Source organism: Heptranchias perlo, chromosome 2 (assembly GCF_035084215.1).
Source record: "Heptranchias perlo isolate sHepPer1 chromosome 2, sHepPer1.hap1, whole genome shotgun sequence".
Classification (NCBI taxonomy): Eukaryota; Metazoa; Chordata; class Chondrichthyes; order Hexanchiformes; family Hexanchidae; genus Heptranchias; species Heptranchias perlo.
In genome coordinates, this window is record NC_090326.1 from 122,533,408 (window position 1) to 122,558,216 (window position 24,809).

At 42.7% G+C, this 24,809-nt stretch overlaps 1 protein-coding gene across 3 annotated transcripts in view; it reads left to right on the forward strand.

The window, feature by feature from the left end:
• The window catches only part of nmt2 (N-myristoyltransferase 2), a 66,186-nt gene that overhangs the window by 14,333 nt on the left and 27,044 nt on the right, over positions 1-24,809 (forward strand). For all 3 annotated transcript variants that reach the window (XR_010967328.1, XM_068006813.1, XM_068006823.1), the window contains exons 2-4: positions 7,146-7,284; positions 20,019-20,163; positions 23,094-23,212. Coding sequence is in view for 2 of the 3 variants with exons in the window: in XM_068006813.1 (XP_067862914.1) it covers positions 7,146-7,284; positions 20,019-20,163; positions 23,094-23,212 (403 nt within the window). In the remaining variant the exon portion in view is untranslated. The remainder of the gene's footprint in view (positions 1-7,145; positions 7,285-20,018; positions 20,164-23,093; positions 23,213-24,809) is intronic.

Here is a 24,809-nt window from a genome sequence, read left to right on the forward strand (position 1 = left end):
ATCCTTGTGGAACACCACTTCCCATCTTTTGCTAGTCTGAGTAACTACCTTTAATCCCTACTCTTTGTTTTCTGTTTTGTAGCCAGCTTGCTATCAATTCTGCTACTTGTCCTCTGACCTTAGTCATGAGTCTACTATGTGGTATCTTATCGAAGACCTTTTGAAAATCCACATATATTACATCTACTGCATTTGTTACCCTTGTCTACCCTTTCTGTTACTTCAAAGAATTAAATAAGGTTGGTCAAACATGACCTTCCCTTTTGAAATCCGTGCTGACTATTCTTTATTATATTTTCGGTTTCTAGATGTTTTTCTGTTACATCTTTAAGTAAGGATTCCATTATCTTTCCTACCACCGACATTAAACTAATTGGTCTATAGTTCCCTGGACTGGTTCTATCTCCCTTTTTAAATATAATTGTAAACAATTTTACAACACCAAGTTATAGTCCAGCAATTTTATTTTAAATTCACAAGCTTTCGGAGGCTACCTCCTTCGTCAGGTGAACGATGTGAAAATCGTTCACCTGACGAAGGAGGTAGCCTCTGAAAGCTTGTGAATTTAAAATAAAATTGCTGGACTATAACTTGGTGTTGTAAAATTGTTTACAATTGTCAACCCCAGTCCATCACCGGCATCTCCACATCATTTTTAAATATAGGAATCAAATTAGCTTTCCACCAGTCCTCTGGCACTCTTCCCTTTTCTAATGAATTTTTATATATTTGTAATTGTGCCTCTGGTATATCTTCCCTAACTTATTTTAATATGTGGAGATGCCGGTGATGGACTGGGGTTGACAATTGTAAACAATTTTACAACACCAAGTTATAGTCCAGCAATTTTATTTTAAATTCACAAGCTTTCGGAGGCTACCTCCTTCCTCAGGTGAACGATTTTTCCGCATCGTTCACCTGAGGAAGGAGGTAGCCTCCGAAAGCTTGTGAATTTAAAATAAAATTGCTGGACTATAACTTGGTGTTGTAAAATTGTTTACAATATTTTAATATGCGCAGAGACAATCCATCCAGACCAGGAGTTTAACCTCTCTAAAGTTTGATTAATTTATCAATTATCTCCCCCCTTTAGATCTTAAATATCTTCATATCTTTTTTGATCTCTTCTTCTAATGTCATGCCCACCATGTTAGTCTCCCTGGTAAATACTGAGGCAAAGTAATTATTTAATATTTCTGCCATTTCGCTGTCATTACCTGATTTTCCTTTTGTTATTTATGTGTCTGTAGAATACTTTACTATTTCTTTTTATATTCCTTGATAATTTAATTTTATAGTTGCTCTTTGCCTTTACTCACGTCACATATTTGCTTAGATATTTCTTCCTCTATCTCCTTTTCACTATTAGGTGGTCTGTAGTATACCCCTATTAGTGTGATCAATCCCTTTTCTTTTATTTCAATCCATACAGATTCTGTTTCTATCATTCTGTTAGTTATGGCTCTTTTTTCTACTACCATTATGTTATCCCTAATTATTTCAGCTACTCCACCCCCTTCCTTCCCTATCCTTTCTGATTCTGTTATAGCCTGCAATATTTACTTGCCTGTCCTGTTCTTTATGTAGCCATGTTTCAATTATTCCTACTACATCTGGTGCCTCGCTTTGAATTATTGCCTCCAGTTCCCCCGTTTTATTTTGAACGCTGTCTACATTGCTGTACAGGCAGTTTAATTTTTTTTTTATTTGTTCATGGGATGTGGGCGTCGCTGGCGAGGCCAGCATTTATTGCCCATCCCTAATTGCCCTCAAGAAGGTGGTGGTGAGCCGCCTTCTTAAACCGCTGCAGTCCGTGAGGTGTAGGTTCTCCCACAGTGCTGTTAGGAAGGGAGTTCCAGGATTTTGACCCAGCAACTATGAAGGAACGGCGATATATTTCCAAGCCGGGATGGTGTGTGACTTGGAGGGGAATGTGCAGGTGGTGTTGTTCCCATGTACCTGCTGCCCTTGTCCTTCTAGGTGGTAGAGGTCGCGGGTTTGGGAGGTGCTGTCGAAGAAGCCTTGCCGAGTTTCTGCAGTGCATCCTGTGGATGGTACATACTGCAGTCAAAGTGCGCTGGTGGTGAAGGGAGTGAATGTTTAGGGTGGTGGATGGGGTGCCAATCAAGCGGGGTGCTTTGTCCTGGATGGTGTCGAGCTTCTTGAGTGTTGTTGGAGCTGCACTCATCCAGGCAAGTGGAGAGTGTTCCATCACACTCCTGACTTGTGCCTTGTAGATGGTGGAAAGGCTTTGGGGAGTCAGGGGGTGAGTCACTCGCCGCAGAATACCCAGCCTCTGACCTGCTCTTGTAGCCACAGTACTTATGTGGCTGGTCCAGTTAAGTTTCTGGTCAATGGTGACCCTCAGGATATTGATGGTGGGGGATTCGGTGATGGTAATGCCATTGAATGTCAAGGGGGAGGCAGTTAGACTTTCTCTTGTTGGAGATGGTCATTGCCTGGCACTTGTCTGACGCGAATGTTACTTGCCACTTATCAGCCCAAGCCTGGATGTTATCCAGGTTTTGCTGCATGCGGGCACGGACTGCTTCATTATCTGAGGGGTTGCGAATCATGAGCGAACATCCCCATTTCTGACCTTATGATGGAGGGAAGGTCATTGATGAAGCAGCTGAAGATGGTTGGGCCTAGGACACTGCCCTGAGGAATTCCTGCAGCAATGTCCTGGGGCTGAGATGATTGGCCTCCAACAACCACTACCATCTTCCTTTGTGCTAGGTATGACTCCAGCCACTGGAGAGTTACAGCAAGAAGTTTTGAATGCTTTATCCTTTGCAGTTCCCCTTTAAGAACCTACTTCTGCCTGCTTCATCAGGTTCTGGCAAAAATGCCTGTTCCATATAAATATATTTTATGGAGGCATACCGGAAGGTGGAAATAACAGAATTTGGGATGGGTAACGTCACCCCATCCTAAATCTGTAATGTGCATGCCGCACACTTTATAGGGTGGATCTATGGTCTGCCCCAATTTCTGGTCACAGGGCAATCAGGTCATATTCCCCTCCCCTCTCAGAATATTGGAACATTAAGAACATAAATAGGAGCAGTAGTAGGCCATACTGCCCCTCGAGCCTGCTTTGCCATTCACGAAGATCATGGCTGATCTTTGACCAGCAACTCCACTTTCCCGCCCGATCCCCATATCCCTTGATTCCCCTAGATTCCAAAAATCTGTTGATCTCAGCCTGCAATATACTCAACGACTCAGCACTCACAGTCCTCTGGGGTAGACAATTCCAAAGATTCACAACCTTCTGAGTGAAGAAATTCCTTCTCATCTCAGTCTTAAATGGCCGACCCTTTATCCTGAGATCATGCCCCCAAGTTCTGGACTCTCCAGTCATGGGAAACAACCTCTCAGCATCAACCTGTCAAGCCCCCTTCGAATCTTGTATGTTTCAATGAGATCACCTCATTCTTCTAAACTCCAGAGAGTATAGGTCCATTCTACTCAATCTCTCCTCAGAGGACAACCCTCTCATCCCAGGCGTCAATCTAGTGAGTCTTTGTTGCACCCCCTCTAAGGCAAGTATATCCTTCCTTAGGTAAGGAGACCAAAATTGTATACAGTACTTCAGGTGAGGTCTTGTCAAAGCCCTATACAATTGTAGCAAGACTTCCTTACTCTTGTACTCCAATCCCCTTGCAATAAAGACCAGCATGCCATTTGCCTTCCTAATTGCTTGCTATACCTGCATGCTAACTTCTTGTGTTTCTTATGAGGACACTCAAATCTCTCTGAACACCAACATTTAATAGTTGCTCACCATTTAAAAAATATTCTGCTTTTCTATTCTTCCTACCAAAGTGAATAACCTCACATTTCCTCACATTATTCTCCATCTGCCACCTTCATGCCCACTTATTTAACCTGTCTATATCCCTTTGCAGACTCTTTGTGTCCTCCTCACGCTTACTTTCCCACCTAGCTTTGTATCGTCAGCAAACTTGGATACATTACACTTGGTCCCTTCATCTAAGTCATTATTGTAGATTGTGAATAGTTGAGGCCCAAGCACTGATCCTTGCGGCACTCCACTTGTTATAGCCTGCCAACCTGAAAATGACCCTTTTATCCCTACTCTCTGTTTTCTGTCTGTTAACCAATCCTCTATCTATGCTAGTATATTACCCCCAACCCCATGAGCCCTTATCTTGTGTTACAACCTTTTGCGTAGCACCTTATCGAATGCCTTTTGAAAATCCAAATATACTACATTCACTTGTTCCCCTCTATCTACCCTGCTGGTTACATCCTCAAAAAAAAAACTCTAATAAATTTGTCAAACACGATTTCCCTTTCATAAAACTATGTTGACTCTGCCTAATTAGAGTTTATGGGCGTCATTTTAGCACCCGCTATCGGGTGCATTCCTGGCGGAGGGGCTCCGAAAATCGGAGAATCCCGGCGCGGTATCGGAGCCCGCCCCGAACCCGCGCACTTCTGGGTTCCCCGCTGACGCGCCGGCGTGCGCGCGCAGCCCCCGCTGGTGGGAATCCCGCAGGCAATTAAAGCCAGCGGGATGCCACTTGACAATATTTAGTTTGGTATTTCAGGTCATTAACTGACCTGATTAAGGGATTATGTGGGATTTTAGAGCAAACTGGGACTGTTTCCCATACTGGGGGAAACACTCCCAGGTCAAATGGATGTGTTGCAGCTGTCAGCCTGTGGCAGCTGCAAAGGTCCATTTGACAGGTGATGGGGGGAGACCCTCACCCATTGCAGGAGGCCACTCTGTCACTTGGGACAAAGTTTGGCCTCCACCACCCTCCTCCTGACAGTCAAAGTCACCAACCTGCACACTTACCCCGGGGTCCAGAGACATGTACCTACCTTGCGGACCCCCTCAGATGTACATCTTGCGGATGGGGGCCGCCGTAGCTGCAGTCATGACCTCCTCGGAGGGCGAACAGCCTCGCCATCCACGCCGTCCACCTCTGACACGTGAAGCTCCACAACAGAGTGCTGTGACACATCCACCTGTACAGCAGGAGGGAGGGCTACCGCAGAGAGAGATGCGTCGCAGAGGGCACTACCCTCGCCACAGGATCCACAGACCGAGGCTCAGCCTCCTGGACCTCTCTGAGCAGCAGTGCACACGGAGGCTCAGAGTCACTCGACATGTAGTCGTGGACATCTGCAGCCTCTTTCATGCCAAGCTGCTCCTGGCTGGCCCGAGCACCATCTTCTTGCCTGTCGCTGTCAAAGTCACCACTGCCCTCAACAACTTCTCCTCCGCATCCTTCCAGGGTGCAACCGGGGACATCGCCGATGTGTCTCAGTCGTCTGCGCAGAAGAGCCCTGCAAATACACCTACACCCACTCTGCAGTGACACAATGGGTGGCATCAGTTGTGGATCCTCATAGTGATCCGCAGGAGAGGGCATTATTGCACAAACCAGACAGGATTGGCGAAGACATGGCAGTAGTGGTGCCAATATAATATGTAATGTGAGTTGGTCAGAAATTCAATTAAGTAACACCCATGACAAACCCTCAAACACCCTTCATGCTCACGACACGTTTGCCGTACGCTTCCTACTGCACATATGTGATGCATGCCCTGTTGCTGTGAAAGAGATGCACGAGAGGGTGAGTATGAGAGAGAGCCATGAGATTGTATGAGGATTGGGTTGAGTGGTAGTGGCGGGATGAGTACTGGCGAGGTGAGTAGGTGCAGGTAAGATGAGGATGAGCTTTGAGTGGGTATGAGGGGTGATGTGACGGAGTAGTGTTGGCAGTGCTGAAGGAGATGTGGGGTGGGGGCAGTGATGTGATAGACGGAGTGTAGGGGAAAGACTACGTGTACTCACTTTGGCTGACCTACTGAGGTCATTGGAGCGCCTCCTGCACTGTATGCAGGGGGGCGATATGTTGGTTGCGCTGGTGACCTCCTCTGCCACCTCGAGCCAGGCCTTCCTGGTGGCAGAGGCAGGCCGCTTCCTCCCTCACGCTGGGGGGAAGATCTCTGTCCTCCCCCTCCTCCTCACCCCATGTATTGATACCAGGAGTGAGGCATCATTAAACTGGGAGCAGCCTTCCCCCTGGGCTGCTCCATGCTGTAATTTTTTCTATTTGTTGCAGCATCTGTCAGTGGAGGACTGCCCCTTTAAATAGAGCTGCTCCAGCTGACAGATCTTACTGCGCATGCGCAGCCCGCCCGACGCGCAGATCAACAGTGGGGAACCCGGAGGACCAGGTAAGTGGATCCAATTAGTGGATTGGATGCTACAATCGCGCGGGAAGCTGACTAATTTCACCGGGCGCGTTACCCACGAGAACCTGCAGCCCTGCTAACATCGGGCCCTATATGTGAAATATTGTAAGGTATGCTGGGTAAAGAAGTGCTTCCATTTAATTTCATTGTTACAGCAAGTTAATTGTACATAACCTTTTACAAACCTGTACCTAGAAGTAAGTTAATTGCTTCAATGTCTTTCTGAAAGATAAATGAAAAGCAGAAGTCATATTCTATTCCTCATTCAAATTATACAAGGGGAGAAAAGAGAACTTCACTTGGTGTACCAGAGTCAGTACAATGCTACTGAAATATAAAATTGCTTAACTCGCAGAGACAGAACATATGAATAGAAGTGTAATTCAAATGTGTTATACTAGAGTTTTTTGCTAAATGCATCCCATTACCAGTGTGGATTGAGCAGGAAATGTTAGGAGATAGGAAGAGATATGATCAAAGTTTTTTTAAATAATGAAAGAAATTTGATGGGTGGATGTAAAACAATTTTGTATAGAACTAAGGGAGGGTTCTGTAATTTAAGGAGTAACTGCTATCCATTTTGAGTTGTAGAATTAAAGTATTCAAAAAGGAAATGGACAGCTTCTAGGCCCGACAGGAGGAGATGAGCTTAGTGCCAAGGCAAGATACAGATGAAAATGGTTAATTTTGAATCGTGACCGAAGAGTGCCACAATAGAAACTTGATGGACTAAGTATCATAGTAGTTACAATTACAGGAGGAGGCCTTATCTCATTCTAATATTCATCTGTGTCAATAGAATGTTGATACATGCAGTATTAATGAATTATTACATAGCTTAATTTATAAAATTTACTGTTGTAATATCCATTTTTCTCATATTTTCTAAATTTGCTGACAGAAGTCCTGGAGGGGATACTGGAGCCAGAAAGAAGAAGAAAAAGCAGAAAAAGAAGAAAGAGAAGCCTAGTTCTGCTAGCACCAAGTCTGACTCTGCTTCAGATTCGCAGGAAATCAAAGTTCAACAGCCTCCTTCAAAAGTGAGGCCATATTTTTGTTTATTTTACTAATTTGTTCACATTGCATGCAGAACAAAGAAGAAAAACTCAATGTGCACAATTTCTTATGTGAAAGTGTTGATAAGTGTGCTTTCAGCTTTTAACATGAACACAGTTTCCTATACTTCAAAACTGACTAGTGCTTAGAACTGAGATAATTTGTCTGCTGGTTTACTCCTGACTAGTAAGTGAGAAGACTGCTATGCTAGCGCAGACGCTGTACGCATCAATAACAGAATCTACTGACAGCATAGTTACAGATTTAATATAAACCTATAGTCAAAGAAAGGATACAGCACGGAAGGAGGCCATTTGGCTCAAGAGCAATCCAGCTAGTCCAACTCCCCTGCCCTATCCCCGTAGCACTGCAAATTTTTTCCTTTCAAGTACTTATCCAGTTCCCTTTTGAAAGCCACGATTGAATCTGCCTCCACCAGATCCTAACCACGTGCTGCGTAAAAAAGTTTTTCCTCATGTCATCTTAGGTTCTTCTGCCAATCACCTTCAATCTATGTCCTCCGGTTCTTGACCCTTCCGCCAATGGGAACAGGTTCTCTCTCTCTCTATATATATATATATATATATATATATATATTCTGTCAAGACCCTTTATGATTTTGAATACCTCTATCAAATCTTCTCTCAACCTTCCCTGTTCCAAGGAGAACAACCCCAGCTTCTCCGGTCTATCCACGTAACTAAAGTCCCTCATCCCTGGAATCGTTCCAGTAAATCTTTTCTGCACTCTCTCTAAGGCCTTCACATCTTTCCTCAAGTGTGGTGCCCAGAACTGGACACAATACTCCAGTTGTGGTCAAACCAGTGTTTTATAAAGGTTCATCGTGACTTCCTTGCTTTTGTACTCTGCCTCTATTTATAAAGCCCTGAATCCCTTATGCCTTTTTAACCACTTTCTCAACCGCCCTGCCACCTTCAACGATTTGTGCACATATACCCCCAGATCTCTCTGTTCCTGTGTACCCCTTTTAGAGTTGTGCCCTCTAGTTTATATTGCCTCTCTTCGTTCTTCCTACCGAAATGTATCACTTCGCATTTTTCTGCCTTCAGCCTGCCTATATCCTCTTGAAGTCTATCGCTATCCTCCTCACTGTTTACTACCCTTCCAAGTTTTGTGTCATCTGCAAATTTTGAAATTGTGCCCTGTACAACCAAGTCCAAGTCATTAATATATATCAAGAAAAGCAGTGGTCTCAGCACTGACGCCGGGGAACACCACTGTACACCTCCCTCCAGTCTGAAAAATAACTGTTCACCACTACACTCTCTTTCCTGTCCCGTAGCCAATTCTGTATCCATGTTGCTACTGCCCCCTTCGTTCCATGGGCTGCAATCTTGAAGATTAGCCTACCGTGCGGCACTTTATCAAATGCCTTTTGAAAGTCCATATACACCACGTCAACTGCGTTGCCCTCATCTACCCTCTCTGTTACCTCATTAAAAACTAGTTAGTTAAACAGGATTTACCTTTAACAAATCCGTGCTGGCTTTCCCTGATCAATCCACCCTCGTCCAAGTGACTGTTAATTCTGTCCTGGATTATCGTTTCTAGAAGTTTCCCCACCACTGAGGTTAAGCTGATTGGCCTATAGTTGCTGGGTTTATCCTTACACCCTTTTTTGAAGAAGGGTGTAACATTTGCAATTCTCCAGTCCTCTGGCACCACCCCCATATCTACGGATGTTTGGAAGATTATGGCCAGTACCTCCGCTATTTCCACTCTTACTTCCGTCAGCAACCACGGATGCATCCTATCCGGACCGGGTGACTTATCTACTTTTAAGTACAGCTAGCCTTTCAAGTACCTCTTCTTTATCAATTTTTAGCCCATCCAGTATCTCAACTATATCTTCCTTTACTGAGACTGTGGCATCATCATCTTCCTTGGTAAAGACACATGCAAAGTGCTCATTTAGTACCTCAGCCATCCCCTGTGCCTCCAGGAGTAGATCTCCTTTATGGTCCCTAATCGGCCCCACCCCTCTTGCTAGCCATTTACTGTTTACATGCCTGTAGAAGACTATTGGATTCCCTTTTATGTTGGTCGCCAGTCTGTTCTCATACTCTCTCTTTGCCCCTCTTATTTCCTTTTTCACTTCCCCTCTGAACTTTCTATATTCAGCCTGGTTCTCACTTGTGTTATCAACCTGACATCTGTCATACGCCCCTTTTTTCCATTTCACCTTACTCATTATCTCTTTTGTCATCCAGGTTGCCCTACCTTTCTGCTTCATGGGAATGTGCCTAGACTGTACCCGAACCATCTCCTCCTTAAAGGCCGCCCACTGTTCAATTACAGTTTTGCCTGCCAATCTTAGATTCCAATTTACCCAGGCCAGATCTGTTCTCATCCCATTGAACTTGGCCCTCCTCCAATTGAGTATTTTTACTTTAGAGTGGTCCGTGTCCTTTTCCATAGCTGTTCCAAACCTTATGATACTATGATCGCTGCTCCCTAAATGCTCCCCCACTGACACTTGCTCCACTTGACCCACCTCACTCCGTAGAACCAAGTCCAGCAATGCCTCCTTCACTGTTCGGCCGGAAACGTATGGTTAAGAAAGTTATCCCAAACACATTTCAAAAATCCCTCCTCCTCTGTGCCTCTTATTATTATTGTTATCCCAGTCTATATTAGGATAGTTGAAGTCCCCAGTTATCACTATTCTATAGCTTTTGCACCCCTCCAACCACTCCACCAAAGATGAGCCTGGGTTCTGCCAGCTAATAACTAAGACTGAAAATATGTTCTTTACAGGCAGCCACCTAGCAATGGGTTTGCTGATATGAGTTTGATGTTAGTCTGTCGAGCTTTATCCATTACCTTCTAACACTAGACCCATTGCTTTTTATTTTGTGAAATGTGTTGTGATTAGAAGGGGGCAATAGTAGAATATTTAAAACATTTACTGAACCTGCTTGATACTATAACTGACCTGAGAGTGCTTGATGTTACTGCGTACAAAGCAGGGAAATGTTCCAAGCCTGATGCATACTAAATTTTGTTAGACTTTCACCAAACTTGATAATGAATTTACTCATGGTAGTTGCCTTTAGAAAATAGAAACCCACATATTCTCATACACCGATGTGTCATCTCAGTATGTCAAAATGCTTTATTAGATTTTAAATTGAATGGAGGAAGAAAGAAAGTTGGTCATTGTTAAAGTGATGCTGATTAAACCAATATAATTTGTTGGGCTAAGTATTCTGAGTACGCGCAGTGACAAGGAAGCTCGTCTGCTGCCAGCGCACATTGGAAGATTTTGGGCACGCTGTTTGGCCTGTGATTTTCTGATATATGATGGTGGTGAGTGAGGTGCTGCTGGCATTTTTGCTTGAAACATTTTTAAGTATCTTTGCTTTTTTGGGTGGGAGGGATATGAAAAGCATGATTTCAATGGATTTAAATGTAAGACCTATTGAATGCACAATTTTAAAGTCATGAAAACAAGGCTTTGAGTTTGATCTTTTATGATTGGAAGGTATCTGCTGAAGCACAGAGCGAACAGAATGGATTGTGCACCAAGTGGGAACTTGAGAATTTGGTGAGAGTAGGGTCTAGATGGGGAAGGAGGTGCTAAATTTTAAAATAAAAAGCAAAAAAAACCAAAACAAACAAAGTAATTATCTATAAATAAATATAAGAGTAAGATATGGCAGAGCAGATTGTGTGTCTGGACTGCAGTATGTGGGAGTTTGTGGACATCGAGAATGTCCCGAGTAAACACCTTTGCAGTAGATGTCTCCGCCTCGAATCTCTCCAGCTCAGAGTCATTGAGCTGGAGTGTGAGTTGGAGACACTCTGACACATAAGGGATGGGAAGGAGTATCTGGGCAGTTTGCTCCAGACCTTGGTCACACCTCATAGAGAGGTGCAGGATCAGAATGGAGTTGGTGTGACCGATAGTGTACAGAGTAAGGGGAACCCAGGTGAGATAGAGAACATCAAGGCAGCATTTGACCGAGTGTGGCACCAAGGAGCCCTCGTAAAATTGAAGTCCATGGGAATCAGGGGGAAAACTCTCCAGTGGCTGGAGTCATACCTAGCACAAAGGAAGATGGTAGTGGTTGTTGGAGGCCAATCATCTCAGCCCCAGGGCATTGCTGCAGGAGTTCCTCAGGGAAGTGTCCTAGGCCCAACCATCTTCAGCTGCTTCATCAATGACCTTCCCTCCATCATAAGGTCAGAAATGGGGATGTTCGCTGATGACTGCACAGTGTTCAGTTCCATTCGCAACCCCTCAGATAATGAAGCAGTCCGAGCCCGCATGCAGCAAGACCTGGACAACATCCAGGCTTGGGCCCATAAGTGGCAAGTAACATTCGCGCCAGATAAGTGCCAGGCAATGACCATCTCCAACAAGAGAGAGTCTAACCACCTCCCCTTGACATTCAACGGCATTACCATCACCGAATCCCCCACCATCAACATCCTGGGGGTCACCATTGACCAGAAACTTAACTGGACCAGCCATATAAATACTGTGGCTACGAGAGCAGGTCAGAGGCTGGGTGTTCTGCGGCGAGTGACTCACCTCCTGACTCCCCAAAGCCTTTCCACCATCTACAAGGCACAAGTCAGGAGTGTGATGGAATACTCTCCACTTGCCTGGATGAGTGCAGCTCCAACAACACTCAAGAAGCTCGACACCATCCAAGATAAAGCACCCCGCTTGATTGGCACCCCATCCATCACCCTAAACATTCACTCCCTTCACCACCGGCGCACTGTGGCTGCAGTGTGCACCATCCACAGGATGCACTGCAGCAACTCGCCAAGGCTTCTTCGACAGCACCTCCCAAACCCGCGACCTCTACCACCTAGAAGGACAAGAGCAGCAGGCACATGGGAACAACACCACCTGCACGTTCCCCTCCAAGTCACACACCATCCCGACTTGGAAATATATCGCCGTTCCTTCATCGTCGCTGGGTCAAAATCCTGGAACTCCCTTCCTAACAGCACTGTGGGAGAACCGTCACCACACGGACTGCAGCGGTTCAAGAAGGCGGCTCACCACCACCTTCTCGAGGGCAATTAGGGATGGGCAATAAATGCTGGCCTCGCCAGCGACGCCCACATCCCTTGAACGAATAATAAAAAAAAATTCACGGAAACTGATCCTATCCGACAGGTACGATGTACTTGCTACCTTGGAGGATGAGGATAAAGACTGTCAAAAGGACAGCCAGAATGCTGGCCATGGCACCCTGGTACAGGAGACTGTCCAAAGTTGTGGGGGGGGGGGAGGAGGAGGAGGAGAAGCGTGATGTGGTAGTTGTAGGGGATTCAATAATTAGGGGGACTAATAGCATCCTTTGTAAACAGCATTGAGAATCCCACATGTTATGTTGCCTACCTGGTGCCAGGGTGAGGGACATCTGGAACTGGCTTGGAGAGGGAGGATCCAATCGTTGTGGTTCACATTGGGACCAACAACATTGGAAAGAGTAGGCAAGAGTCCCTGTTCAGAGAGTACCAGGAGCTAGGAGCTAGGAGCTAAATTTTTAAAAATCAGGATCTCAAGAGTTATAATCTCTGGATTATTACCTGAATCATATGCAAATTGGCATCGGGATAAGCAGATTAAGGAAGTGAAGGAGTGGTGTGGGAAAGAGGGGTTCCATTACATGAGACACTGGCACCAATACTGGGAGAGGAAGAAACTGTATCATTGGGACGGGCTCCACCTGAACCGGGCTTGGACCAGCGTCCTAGCGGAAAGGATAAATAGGGCGGTCACAAGGACTTTAAACTAGTAAATGGGAGGGGAGGGCTCAGGTGAAAAAGGTAGTATAAATAATAATTCTAAAACAAATGAAAAGGAAGCGAGTAGAGTAATACTCAGAAATTATGCTTTAGGCACTACAGGTAAAGGGAAAACTAAAAATTGTAAAGTAATTAAATCAGTAGAGAGATATAAGAAATGTGCAAGGAAAAACAACATTAGAGCAGAAGGACAGGTGACACAAATAAGCGTTCTTTATACAAACCCATGGAGTATAAAGAACAAACTGAATGAATTGCAGGCGCAAATTCAGCTTAGAGGGTACGATATGATAGCCATGGCTACAAGACGGTCAGGAACTGGTGCGCGTTGTGACATTGTCCTTTCAGTTCTGAGATTTTGATTGAGATTCAGCCCAGTCAGATGGGATTCAAGTTTCCCCTCTCTCTTTTAGCTGCGAACAACCTACATGATGTGATTTTAAATAATTTAAACCCAGTTCCTAGTAGGCATAGACCATCTTCAGCTGCTTCATCATGACCTTCCCTCCATCATAAGGTCAGAAATGGGGATGTTCGCTGATGATTGCACAGTGTTCAGTTCCACTCGTAACCCCTCAGATAATGAAGCAGTCTGTGCCCGCATGCAGCAAGACCTGGACAACATCCAGGCTTGGGCTCATAAGTGGCAAGTAACATTCGCTCCAGACAAGTGCCAGGCAATGACCATCTCTAACAAGAGAGAGTCGAACTACCTCCCCTTGACATTCAACGGCATTACCATCGCCGAATCCCCGACCACCAACATCCTGGGGGTCACCATTGACCAGAAACTTAACTGGACCAGCCACATAAATACTGTGGCTACAAGAGCAGGTCAGAGGCTGGGTATTCTGCAGTGAGTGACTCATCTCCTGACTCCCCAGAACCTTTCCACCATCTACAAGGCACAAGTCAGGAGTGTGATGGAATACTCTCCATTTTCCTGGATGAGTGCAGCTCCAACAACACTCAAGAAGCTCGACACCATCCAGGACAAAGCAATCTGCTTGATTGGCACCCCATCTACCACCCTAAACATTCACTCTCTTCACCACTGGCGCACCATGGCTGCAGTGTGTACCATCTACAGGATGCACTGCAGCAACTCGCCAAGGCTTCTTCGACATCACCTCCCAAAACCGTGACCTCTACCACCTAAACGGACAAGGGCAGCAGGCACCTGCACGTTCCCCTCCAAGTCACACACCATCTTGACTTGGAAATATATCGCTGTTCCTTCATCGTCGCTGGGTCAAAATCCTGGAACTCCCTTCCTAACAGCACTGTGGAAGAACCTTCACCACATGGACTGCAGTGGTTCAAGAAGGCATCTCATCACCATCTTCTCGAGGGCAATTAGGGATAGGCAATATATGTTGGCCTTGCCAGCAACGCCCACATCCCATGAACAAATAAAAAAATATATAACAAGAGGTAAGCAGGCAGTGAAGACTTTATGGGTAGAATTAAGAAATAGAAAAGGATTTAAGACTGTAGTTGGAGTTGTGTATAGGCCCCCTGGTAGCAGCTGTGAAGTGACAAATGCAAAGATTAGACATGCATGAAGCAAAGGCAGAGTGGTTTTAATGGGGGATTTTAACTTTCATTTAGATTGGGATAAGCAGACGAGCATGTCAGAAAGGTAACGACTTTATTGAGTGTGTTTAGGACAGCTTTCTGCAACAATATATCCTAGAACCAACAATGGGTCAGGCCATATAAGATTTAATAATGAGTAATGAGCCAGATTTAGTTAACAGCCTAGCGGTGCGTGAACATCTATCTAATAGCAATCATAATATGATCGAGTTCAATGTTGTGTTTGAAAGGGAGAAACCCGTAACAGCTGCTAAGATTCTAAATTCAGGTATGGCCAACTTCAACGGGGTGAGACAGAGACTGTCCACAGTAAACTGAACAAATGTTAATGGGTAAAACGACAGAAGATCAGTGGGAGGTGTTCAAAAAAGAATTTAACATGATACAGAACTAGTTTATATCCTTAAGGGGCAAGAGCTCTACTTGCCAAAGAAAAACAGCCGTGGACGACAAAATAAGTAAGGGATGACATAAAACTAAAAGAAAAAGCATACAAACATGCAAAAAATAGCACAGATCCTGGCGACTGGGAGAGATACAAAGAACAGCAAAGAGTGACAAAACAGATAGTAAGAACTACAAAAAGGGAATACGAAAAGAAACTTGCAAAACGTATACAAATTATGTTAGGGAAAAAAAGGGTTGTCAAGAGCAATGTGGGCCCCTTAAAAACTGATAATGGTGATATTGTGAATGAAAAGAAGGAAATGGCGGATATGTTAAATAATTACTTTGTGTCAGCATTTACAGCAAAGGAAGAGGATAGCATGCCGGATACCCCAAGGAAACTAATTTTGAATCGGATGGGGACTCACCATAATTAACGTAAACAAATTAATAGTAATAAAGAAAATAATGGCATTAAAGAGCGACATATCCCCAGGACCAGATGGTTCCTATCCCAGGGTTTTAAAGGAAGTAGGTGAGAACATTGCAGATGCCCTAACTATAATCTTCCTAAGTTCTCTTGATTCAGGAACCATTCCTTTTAGATTGGAAAATTCCACATGCCACTTCGTTATTTAAGAAAGGGATACCCGGGAATTATCGACCAGTTAGCCTAGCATCTATTGTCGGGAAATTACTAGAGTCTGTAATTAAGGATAGAGTGACTGAACACCTTGAAAATTTTCAGCTGATCAGAGGGAGTCAGCAAAGATTTGTAAAGAGTAGGTCATGCCTGACGAAACTGATTGAATTTTTTGAAGAGATGACTAAAGTAGTGGACAGGGAGAATGTTGTTTATATGGACTTCCGGAAGGCATTGGATAAAGTCCCTCATAAGAGACTGTCAGCTGAAGTTGAAGCTCATGGAATTGAGGACAAATTATTGACCTGGTTAGAAAATTGGCTGAGTGACAGGAGACAAAGAGTAGGGATAATGGGCAGGTCCTTAAATTGGCAAAATGTGACTAGTGGTGTCCCACAGGGATTTGTGTTGGGGCCTGAACTATTCACTGTATTTATTAACGACATAGATGACGGGATAGAGAGCCACATATCCAAGTTTGCCAATGACACAAAGATAGGTAGCATTGTAAGCAGTGTAAATGGAAGCATAAAATTACAGAGAGATATTAATAGATTAAGTGAATGGGCAAAACTGTGGCAAATGGATTTCAATGTAGGCAAGTGAGAGGTCATCCACTTTGGGCCTAAAAAGGATAGATCCGAGTACTTTCTAAATGGCGAAAAGCTTGGAATAGTGGAGGTCGAAAGAGACTGAGGGGTCCATGTACTGGATGCAGTTCTGAAGAAAGGTCTTCGACCTGAAATGTTAATTCTGTTTCTTTCTCCACAGATACTGCCTGACTTGCTGAGCTTCTCCAGCATTTTCTGTTTTTAGCACACAAATTAGAATTCCACATTCCCTGAAATTTAGAAGATTAAGGGGTGATCTGATCAAAGTTTTCAAGATATTAAGGGGAACTGGTAAGGTAGAGTCTAGGACTAGGGGACATAGCCTAAAAACACTTCTACATGCAAAGGGTGGTAGAAGTTTGGAACTCTCTTCTGCAAGCGGCAGTTGATGCTGGTTCAATTATTAATTTTAAATCTGTGATTGATAGATTTTTGTTTGCCCCATATCCCTTAATATGGGTATATGGAGTTAGGTCACAGATCAGCCATGATCTCATTGAATGGCAGAACCAGCTCGAGGGGCTAAATGGCCCACTCCTGTTCCTATGGTTTCAGTTCAGATATCCCAATTATCCCAAGAATATACCTGGACATTTGTTGTTTACTTAGGAAAAAATGCCCCAGCATTTAATTGTAAATTAACCAAATTAAATTTGTTTGATACCCAAATTAAACCTTATCTGGAGCCATAAAATAAACAAAAACCATGGTGGGTTTAAGTGGTGGGAATTTTGTGCATATATAAAGGCTATAGGTAAATTGTAAATGAATTGCACTATTTTGAAATGCTATAGTTTGCTCATTCTTTTTTGCTACATTTCACGTTCCAAATAGACTTTGGATTTGTCGTTGCCCAAAACCCATTTCAGTAGGGTTCTACTCCTGAGTTTGGCATTGCACTGGCCCTTGGGGAGCAAATTTACTTCTGAAACCCAACTTCCAAAATATATAGCCACACGCACCCCCAACATTCCCTTCTTTTCCTCCCCCCTCCCCAACACAGAGTTAACTTCCCCGTGTATTGAGATCAACTGCTGAAATATGCATATATGAGCACTATTTATAATATCCCCCCACTTTCAGTTTTATAACTTTTCTCCCTTTAACCTTTTCTCTTGAAGGGAGTAAATCATGTTAAAGTGGTTTCACGGGCAACAGAGACCTCACGACTTTACTGAAGTGGTCATTTTTCATATGTGAGCTTAGACAGTGAGACCAAAGTAGTTAAGCCTGATCTTTGCCTCACCTAACGTCTGGATGTGCAGTCTAGTGGAAGGAGGGGGGAGAGAAGACTGTTGTTGGATAGAGATCAGGAATGGGAGGAAGTCTCCCTCCCCTGCCATCCCAGGGTTACTGAGGCTAATTGTAGTATTCCATTTCTGTCCTGACTGGGACTAGTTAATTCAGATGGAGATTTTAACTTGTGGCCTTCCAGATTGTTTGGCCCAGTAGAGGATTGGTATTAATGGGAGTGGATCTGAATGGGGTTTGCTCAAAGTGTGGTTCTGCACAGATCTGTGCTGGCTCCATTGCTGTGTATTATTTTCATTAATGATTTTGATGCAGGCATTAATGGAACTATTTGTAAATTTGCAGATAGCATAGAAATGTATACAGGCATAAGTTAATATGGACAAAATGCGTAGGTTGCAGGTTGATTTAGGTAACAAGTTGCATTTATATAGCGCCATTAACGTAGGAAAACATCCCAAGGCAGTCACGCGCTTAATCAGACAAAAATTGACACCGAGCCAAAGAAGGAGACATTAAGAGGGATGACTAAAAGCTTGGTCAGAGGTAAATTTTAAAGAAGGTCTTAAATGAGGAGAGAGAGACAGAAAGTGTTAGGGAGGGAATGCCAGAGTTTAGGGCCTAGACGCCGAAAGACACGGTCGCCAATGGTAGGGCCAAGGGAGTAGGGGATGCTCAAGAGGCCAGAGTTGGAGGAATGCAGAGTTCTTGAGTGCTGGAGGAGATTCCAGAGATTACAACGAGGGATGAGGCAGTGGAGGGATTTGAACACGAGGATGAGAATTTTAAATTAATGGACCGGGAGCCAGTATAGGTCAGCGAACACAGGTGATGAGTGAGCAGGACTTTGTGCGAGTTGGGATACAGACAGCAAAGTTTTGGATGAGCTCAAGATTATGGAGGGTGGAAAATGGGAAGGCCGGCCAGGGGAGCGTTGGAGTAGTCGAATCTGGAGGTAACAAAAGCAAGGATGAGGGTTTTAGCAGCAGATGGGCTGAGGCAGGGGCGGAGCTGGATGATCTTACGGAACTGGAAATAGGCGGTCTTTGTAGTGGAGAGGATATGGGGCGGAAGCTCAGCTCGGTCAAATAGGACGCTGAAGATGTGAACAGCCTGGTTCAGTCTGAGATAGTGGCCAGGGAAGGGGATGGAATTGGTGGTGGGGGTCAGAGTCAATATCTTCTGTCTTCCAAATGTTTAATTGGAGGAAATTGCAGCTCATCCAGGACTGGATGTCGGACAAGCAGGTTGACAACTCAGTAGCAGTGGAGGGGGTTGATGGAGATGGCAGTGAGGAGCTGGGTGTCCTCATGGTGTTGCGAGAATGATGAGGATGGTTTTGGGAGGGGACAGCACGTTCAAAGACTTTGGAGAGGAACGGCAAGTTGGAGACGGAGTGGTAGTTTGCAAGGACAGAGGGGTCAAGGTAAGTTAGGGGAATAGATCCGGGTGTGGCATATATCCTTCAATGTGGACAAGTCCAGTCACAGAAGGTAAGTTAGCTAGCTGGGATGATGAGGATGAGCCATGAGCTATCACAGTCTTCTGGACTTTTTAGTGCTTTAGGGGGTTGGAGAGAAATTTTCCAGAATTTATCCTAAATTGACCAGACTTTTTTTTTTAGTGTACAGTGGTTTTTGAAGCTAGCAGCTTCAAGTTTAGAAGCAACAGTGAAACCATACCAAACTAAGAGCTTAGGACCTGAGAAGAGCAGCCTCAAAAGAATGAAGTAGTAAGCAAAAAGCATTGTCATCAGAGATAAGGGTTGGAACTGCTGCTTGCAAGTTCTGAAAGCACCAGTCTTGCTTTGTTTATGTTCACAGTTTCTGCAGACTTGGAGATGCTGTTGGTTTTATTGAATATTTTAAAAGTTAATTGTTTGAGCCCGATGATGTTTTGGGTTGGAGTTTTTGTATTTTAACCAACACCACCCAGTAAAAGCTGATTAGCTGATTATTCATCTCATAGGTGTTTATAGGACCGTGTGCTTATGACTGCTGCATCTGCCTACAAAACAACAGTAGCTACATTTCAAAAGTAATTAATTGGCTGTGCAGAGTTTTAGGACATCCTAAGGATATGATCGGTGCTATATAAATGCAAGGTTTTTTATTCTATATGAAACAGGAGTTTTGTTTCAAATTCTCTTGCTTAATTGTATGTAAAGTAGAGCTCACTGCAATAGGTTTGATAATGTGTATTGAGATAGTGTGCAGATTGGTAGATTAGAATGGTCAGAAATGTGCCATGTATTCTGGGTGGCACTGTTAAATAAGCTTTTCTTATGTCTCAAAGTCACTTTTGCAACTGTATTCCATTCAAAACTGGTGACAAAAAGGGGAATATAAATTACTCTGCACGAGAGATTCATTGGTGCTTAAATGAACCTTTTTTTAAACATTTTTTTTAACCTGATGATGTTCATTCTCATTAGAATCCCTCCGTTCCAATGCAGAAACTACAGGATATTCAAAGAGCCATGGAGTTGCTCACAGCATGCCAAGGCCCTGCCAAGAATCTGGAGGAGGCAAGTCAACACAGATACCACTTCTGGGACACCCAACCGGTACCCAAACTTAGTACGTTTAACACATATTCTGACTGACTACACTACATATAGATGTCTTCTGTTGTTGTGAAGGGTGCAGTTTCAGCTCAGCAATCCTCTTATAGTAAAAGGAGGATTCCTAAGCACAGGAAAGGTCCAACATTTGGTTTGTTAAGACAAGTTATTAACAATGTAATGTTACTGGACTAGTAATCCAGAGAACGTGAGTTCACATCTCGCCATGACAGTTTGAGAATTTGAATTAGTTTTCAAAAATCTGAAAATAAAAAGCTGGTTTCAGTAAAAGTAACCATGAGCTGTTGAATTGTTATAAAATCCCAACTGGTTTGCTAATGTCCGTTAAGGAAGGAAACCTGCTGTCCTTACCTGGTTCAGCCTATATGTACTCCGGTCCCACACCAAGGTGGTTGACTCTTAACTACCCTCTGAAATGGCATAGCCAGCCTCTCGGTTACTACCACTGTCTTGGCCAATTAGGGATGGGCAGTAAATGTTGGCCATGCAAGCGATGCCCACATCCTGAGAATGATTTTTTAAAAAATCAATGCCAGCTAAATAACAATTGTCCCAAAAATGTGCTGTGGGTGTTGTCTGGGATTGATAGTGGTCATGTATTCCTAATCAATCTGCTTTTTTAAGATACAAAAACAAGTTTTTACCCTATAAATGCATCTTCTGCAAGAGCATATAGTTTTGAGGGGTAAAACTTACTATTTTTTTTGCTTCCCTAAACAATCAGTGGACTTTCTGTACCATTAATATGAATACCTTAATGCCAAAATACATTTATTAAACTTAAACCTGTTTTTGTTCAAATATGTTAATGTTCATACTGCATACTGAATATTGAAACCCAACACAACTGTGAGATGGGCTAATGACAGAGGTGAAAAAGAAACCTAGGCTTGCCAGATGGGCCAAGTTAGATTGTTTTGGCATAACTTATTTTGCTGCATCCACTATGAGCATTCCAGTAAAGCCACTCTGGACCATAAAGTTCCACATAAGGCTAATTCTGGGGGATATCTAGCTTGACACTAGCTATAGAGACTATCAAGCTAATTGTATCCATTTCGAAATTTCAACTCTCCTGCCCTCCCCCTTTCCATTTCATCATATCCTTCTAGAAAAGCGAAGACTGAGAGATGACCTGATAGAGGTCTTTAGGATTATGAAATGGTTTGATAGGGTAGACGTGGAGAAGATGTTTCCACTTGCAGGGGAGACCAGAACTAGGGGCCATAAATATAACTCAGTCACTAATTAATCCAATAGGGAATTCGTGAGAAACTTCTTTACCCAGAGAGTGGTTAGAATGTAGAACTCGCTACCATAAGGAGTAGTTGTGGTGACTGGCATAGATGCATTTAAGGGGAAGCTAGATAAACACGAGGGAGAAAGGCATAGAAGGATATGTTGATGGGGTTAGATGAAGTAGGGAGGGAGGAGGCTCGTATGGAGCATAAACACTGACATAGACCCGTTGGGCCGAATGGCCTGTTTCAGTGCTGTACGCTCCATGTAATATTTTGGTATGCTGGAAAATTGTTTTTTGAAGGCAATCATCGAAACAACATTAGCTAAATAGCAACCAGTTCCAAATCTCACTATATCAAGAAATTCCTCCTAAATGCCAGCTTAATTATGATTTTCTACTTTGAACGTATGCTTCCAGTTTCCAGTTGTGACCTCTCTACATTCTGTCTTTCGATCAAACCTCACCATTCGTTACATCATAGAACCATAGAGGTTTATAGCACAGAAGGAGACCATACAGCTTGTTACCTGTGCCAGTTTTTTTTGAGAAGTTCAGTACTAATCCCACTGCCGTGCTCTCTCCCCATATCCTGTATCTTCCCCCCCCCCCCCCCCTTTTAAATATTTAATCCAATTTTCCCTTAAAAGATACAATGATTACTGCCTCAATCACACCCTGATCCAACAACCCCTTTAATTGACAAAATTTGACCTAAACTTTCTCCTCGCTCTCCTAGTGATAATTTTTTTAATTGATGACCCTTCATCAGCCTAATACTTGGTTTCCCTTATTATCTACTGTTTTGTACCAATTGCAGGCTTTTAGGGACTGGTTGATTACCATTCTTAAATTATTTTCTCATTCCTTTCACTTTAACTAATGTCATGTATAGTTATTTTATTATTATCATTTAATCTTCATGTACTGAGTTCAGCAGTATAAGCTACAACATATGCCCTTAAATACTGTAAGATAGTTAAAGGAAAAGTGCAAACACTTTCATATCTTTTCCATAAAGGATTATTTATTATTAGTGAATTCATTTATCAATTTATATGTTCAGCTCTCCACAGCTCATGAGCTATGGAGAGCTGAACATATAAATTGATATATCTATTTACAGTTCTTCCAAAATCTGAATTATTTTACAAAATTAAGTTCCTATGAGGAAAACTGGAGGTGGCATTTACTTTTGGCACTTCTGGTAACAAGAAAGTGATGTCTGTGCACTGACTCCCTTACATTGTTTACATTGCGATAACGGCTTCCTTATCTTGATTGCAGTATTGTAGATCCACACAAAAAAAATGGGTCTATGATTCTATCATCTGGCTAAGGGAGCTAATTTTAATACTGAACAAGGTGGGGAAAAGGAGGGAATGGCACTTAAATATCAACCTCTCGATCTGAACTACAGAAGCACCAAGTGTAAACATTTTTCTAAAAAACTTGCAGATGCTACTAAATTGAACATTAGTCTTTTAAAAGCCTGTTAATTGGTATATTTAATTGTGAAATTAAGCCATACAAATTTAATTTTTTGGTTTAATAGTTTGTCTCAGAAAATGTGTCTGTTTACCGAGTCTCCGTTACATCTCCATCTAAATATAGTTGATTTATGTTAACATCTACATTAAGTAATTGGTGCATTTATGAAAGTGTTTCTGTTTTGGTCCTTATAGATGAAGTTGTGACAACTCATGGTTCCATTGAGCCAGATAAAGAGAATATCCGTCAAGAGCCATATTCTTTGCCTCAGGGCTTCATGTGGGATACTCTGGATATGGGCAGTTCTGAAGAGGTTTGTAGTTCAAACATTTTAAATTTGAAAAAGGTCACTGCTTGTTTTGTTTTCTTTTTCTTATAAATATGATCATCTTAACTAAAATTCAGTTTGTGTAATATTTGAGCATTATTCTCTCCCCTTTCCTTGTTGCAAGCTGTGAGAACAAGACATTGGGTAATTTATTTTTCCATAGTTTTCATCAGCTGAGAGGGGTATGAGGCTGGATATTGTAGTGGGTTAGACTCAAAGAAGGTGTGGAACACAACTTGAATCCAATCCAATCTAAAATGTTGAAATGAAAATTCTTTCTCTTTGCCTGGAAGGGTCTTGTTGAAATGAATTTGAGAATTCACAACCTAGGTCACAGCAGATGTGAGCCCACTGCACAAAGATGCTAAATTGAAGAAGCCATTGAGATAACTGATGTAGGGAATTGAAATGCAACACTTGTGAAATTGTGTAGGTGAAGTTGGATCAGGATTTACCATTTATGTTTAGGAGTGTGTATAGTGGGACCTAAAGTGGCTTTGTAAATTATTTCAAGAAACTCATAGCCAGTGGTTAATACCAGTATAATGCAGGATTACTGAATCACATTTGTCCAGGTTAACATTTATCCTTCAACCAACACCACTAAGATAGATTATCTGGTCATTTATCTCATTGTTGTTTGTGGGACCTTGCTGTACGCAAATTGGCTGCTGCGTTTCCGTACATTACAACAGTGATTCCCTTCAAAATGCTTCATTGGGTACTACATTCTAACGAAATTTAAGGCAGTCTGACCAATTGCACCAAATAAATCCAATTTTTGTAGATTGTTTGCGATATGATTAATTTTATAAAACATGTCTTATAAAATGTGGCTGTGAAATTAACTTCATCAACATAAAATTATCATTCATATATGTTTTTGAGTGCATTAGTAGGAAAGCTTGCTGTTGCTGATATATTTGTCTCAAGGATTTTAATACACAATGTTACTGGCCACATGAACAGAGAATAAATCCCTTTGCCTTAGCTATATAGCTTGCTCATTACTCTTGATCGTGCAGCTTCAGTTTTATCTGCACTATTGTGTAAATAGCAATTGAAGGAATTTGAAAGAATTCACCCAATAATGAGAGTTTCTTCCTACAGCAGGAAGTACTCTTTTATGATTGGGCAGCAAAGGGAGCTTTATCTGCACCATGCCCAATGCTGTTTGATTCTTGCATTAGTGCACAAAGTAGAAATTGTATAATTTCCAGTACTGGGATTCCTTGTTGAGTGTAGAAATCACACCAAATTTTATTTTTAAAAAAAGGCAATCTGTATTTTTAGCTCAAATATCAATAAGATGAATCCATAATGAAAACTGATTTGGCATTCCCGTTTCCCTACATGACCCAGGTTTGTAGTAGTGAGCTTGACTGTACCTAGCTTCCTTGTCACAAGTTTACATAATTATGCATTTCAGCTGCCACAATGGAAAATATTTATCCATTTCATTTTTTAAATGAAACTGGAACATGCATCACAGTGTCTGACCATTGTTATAAAACTGGCACACTGAAACTTTTTCACATTTAAAAAAATTGAATATTCAGTGACTGGTATGAGGCTTAGATTA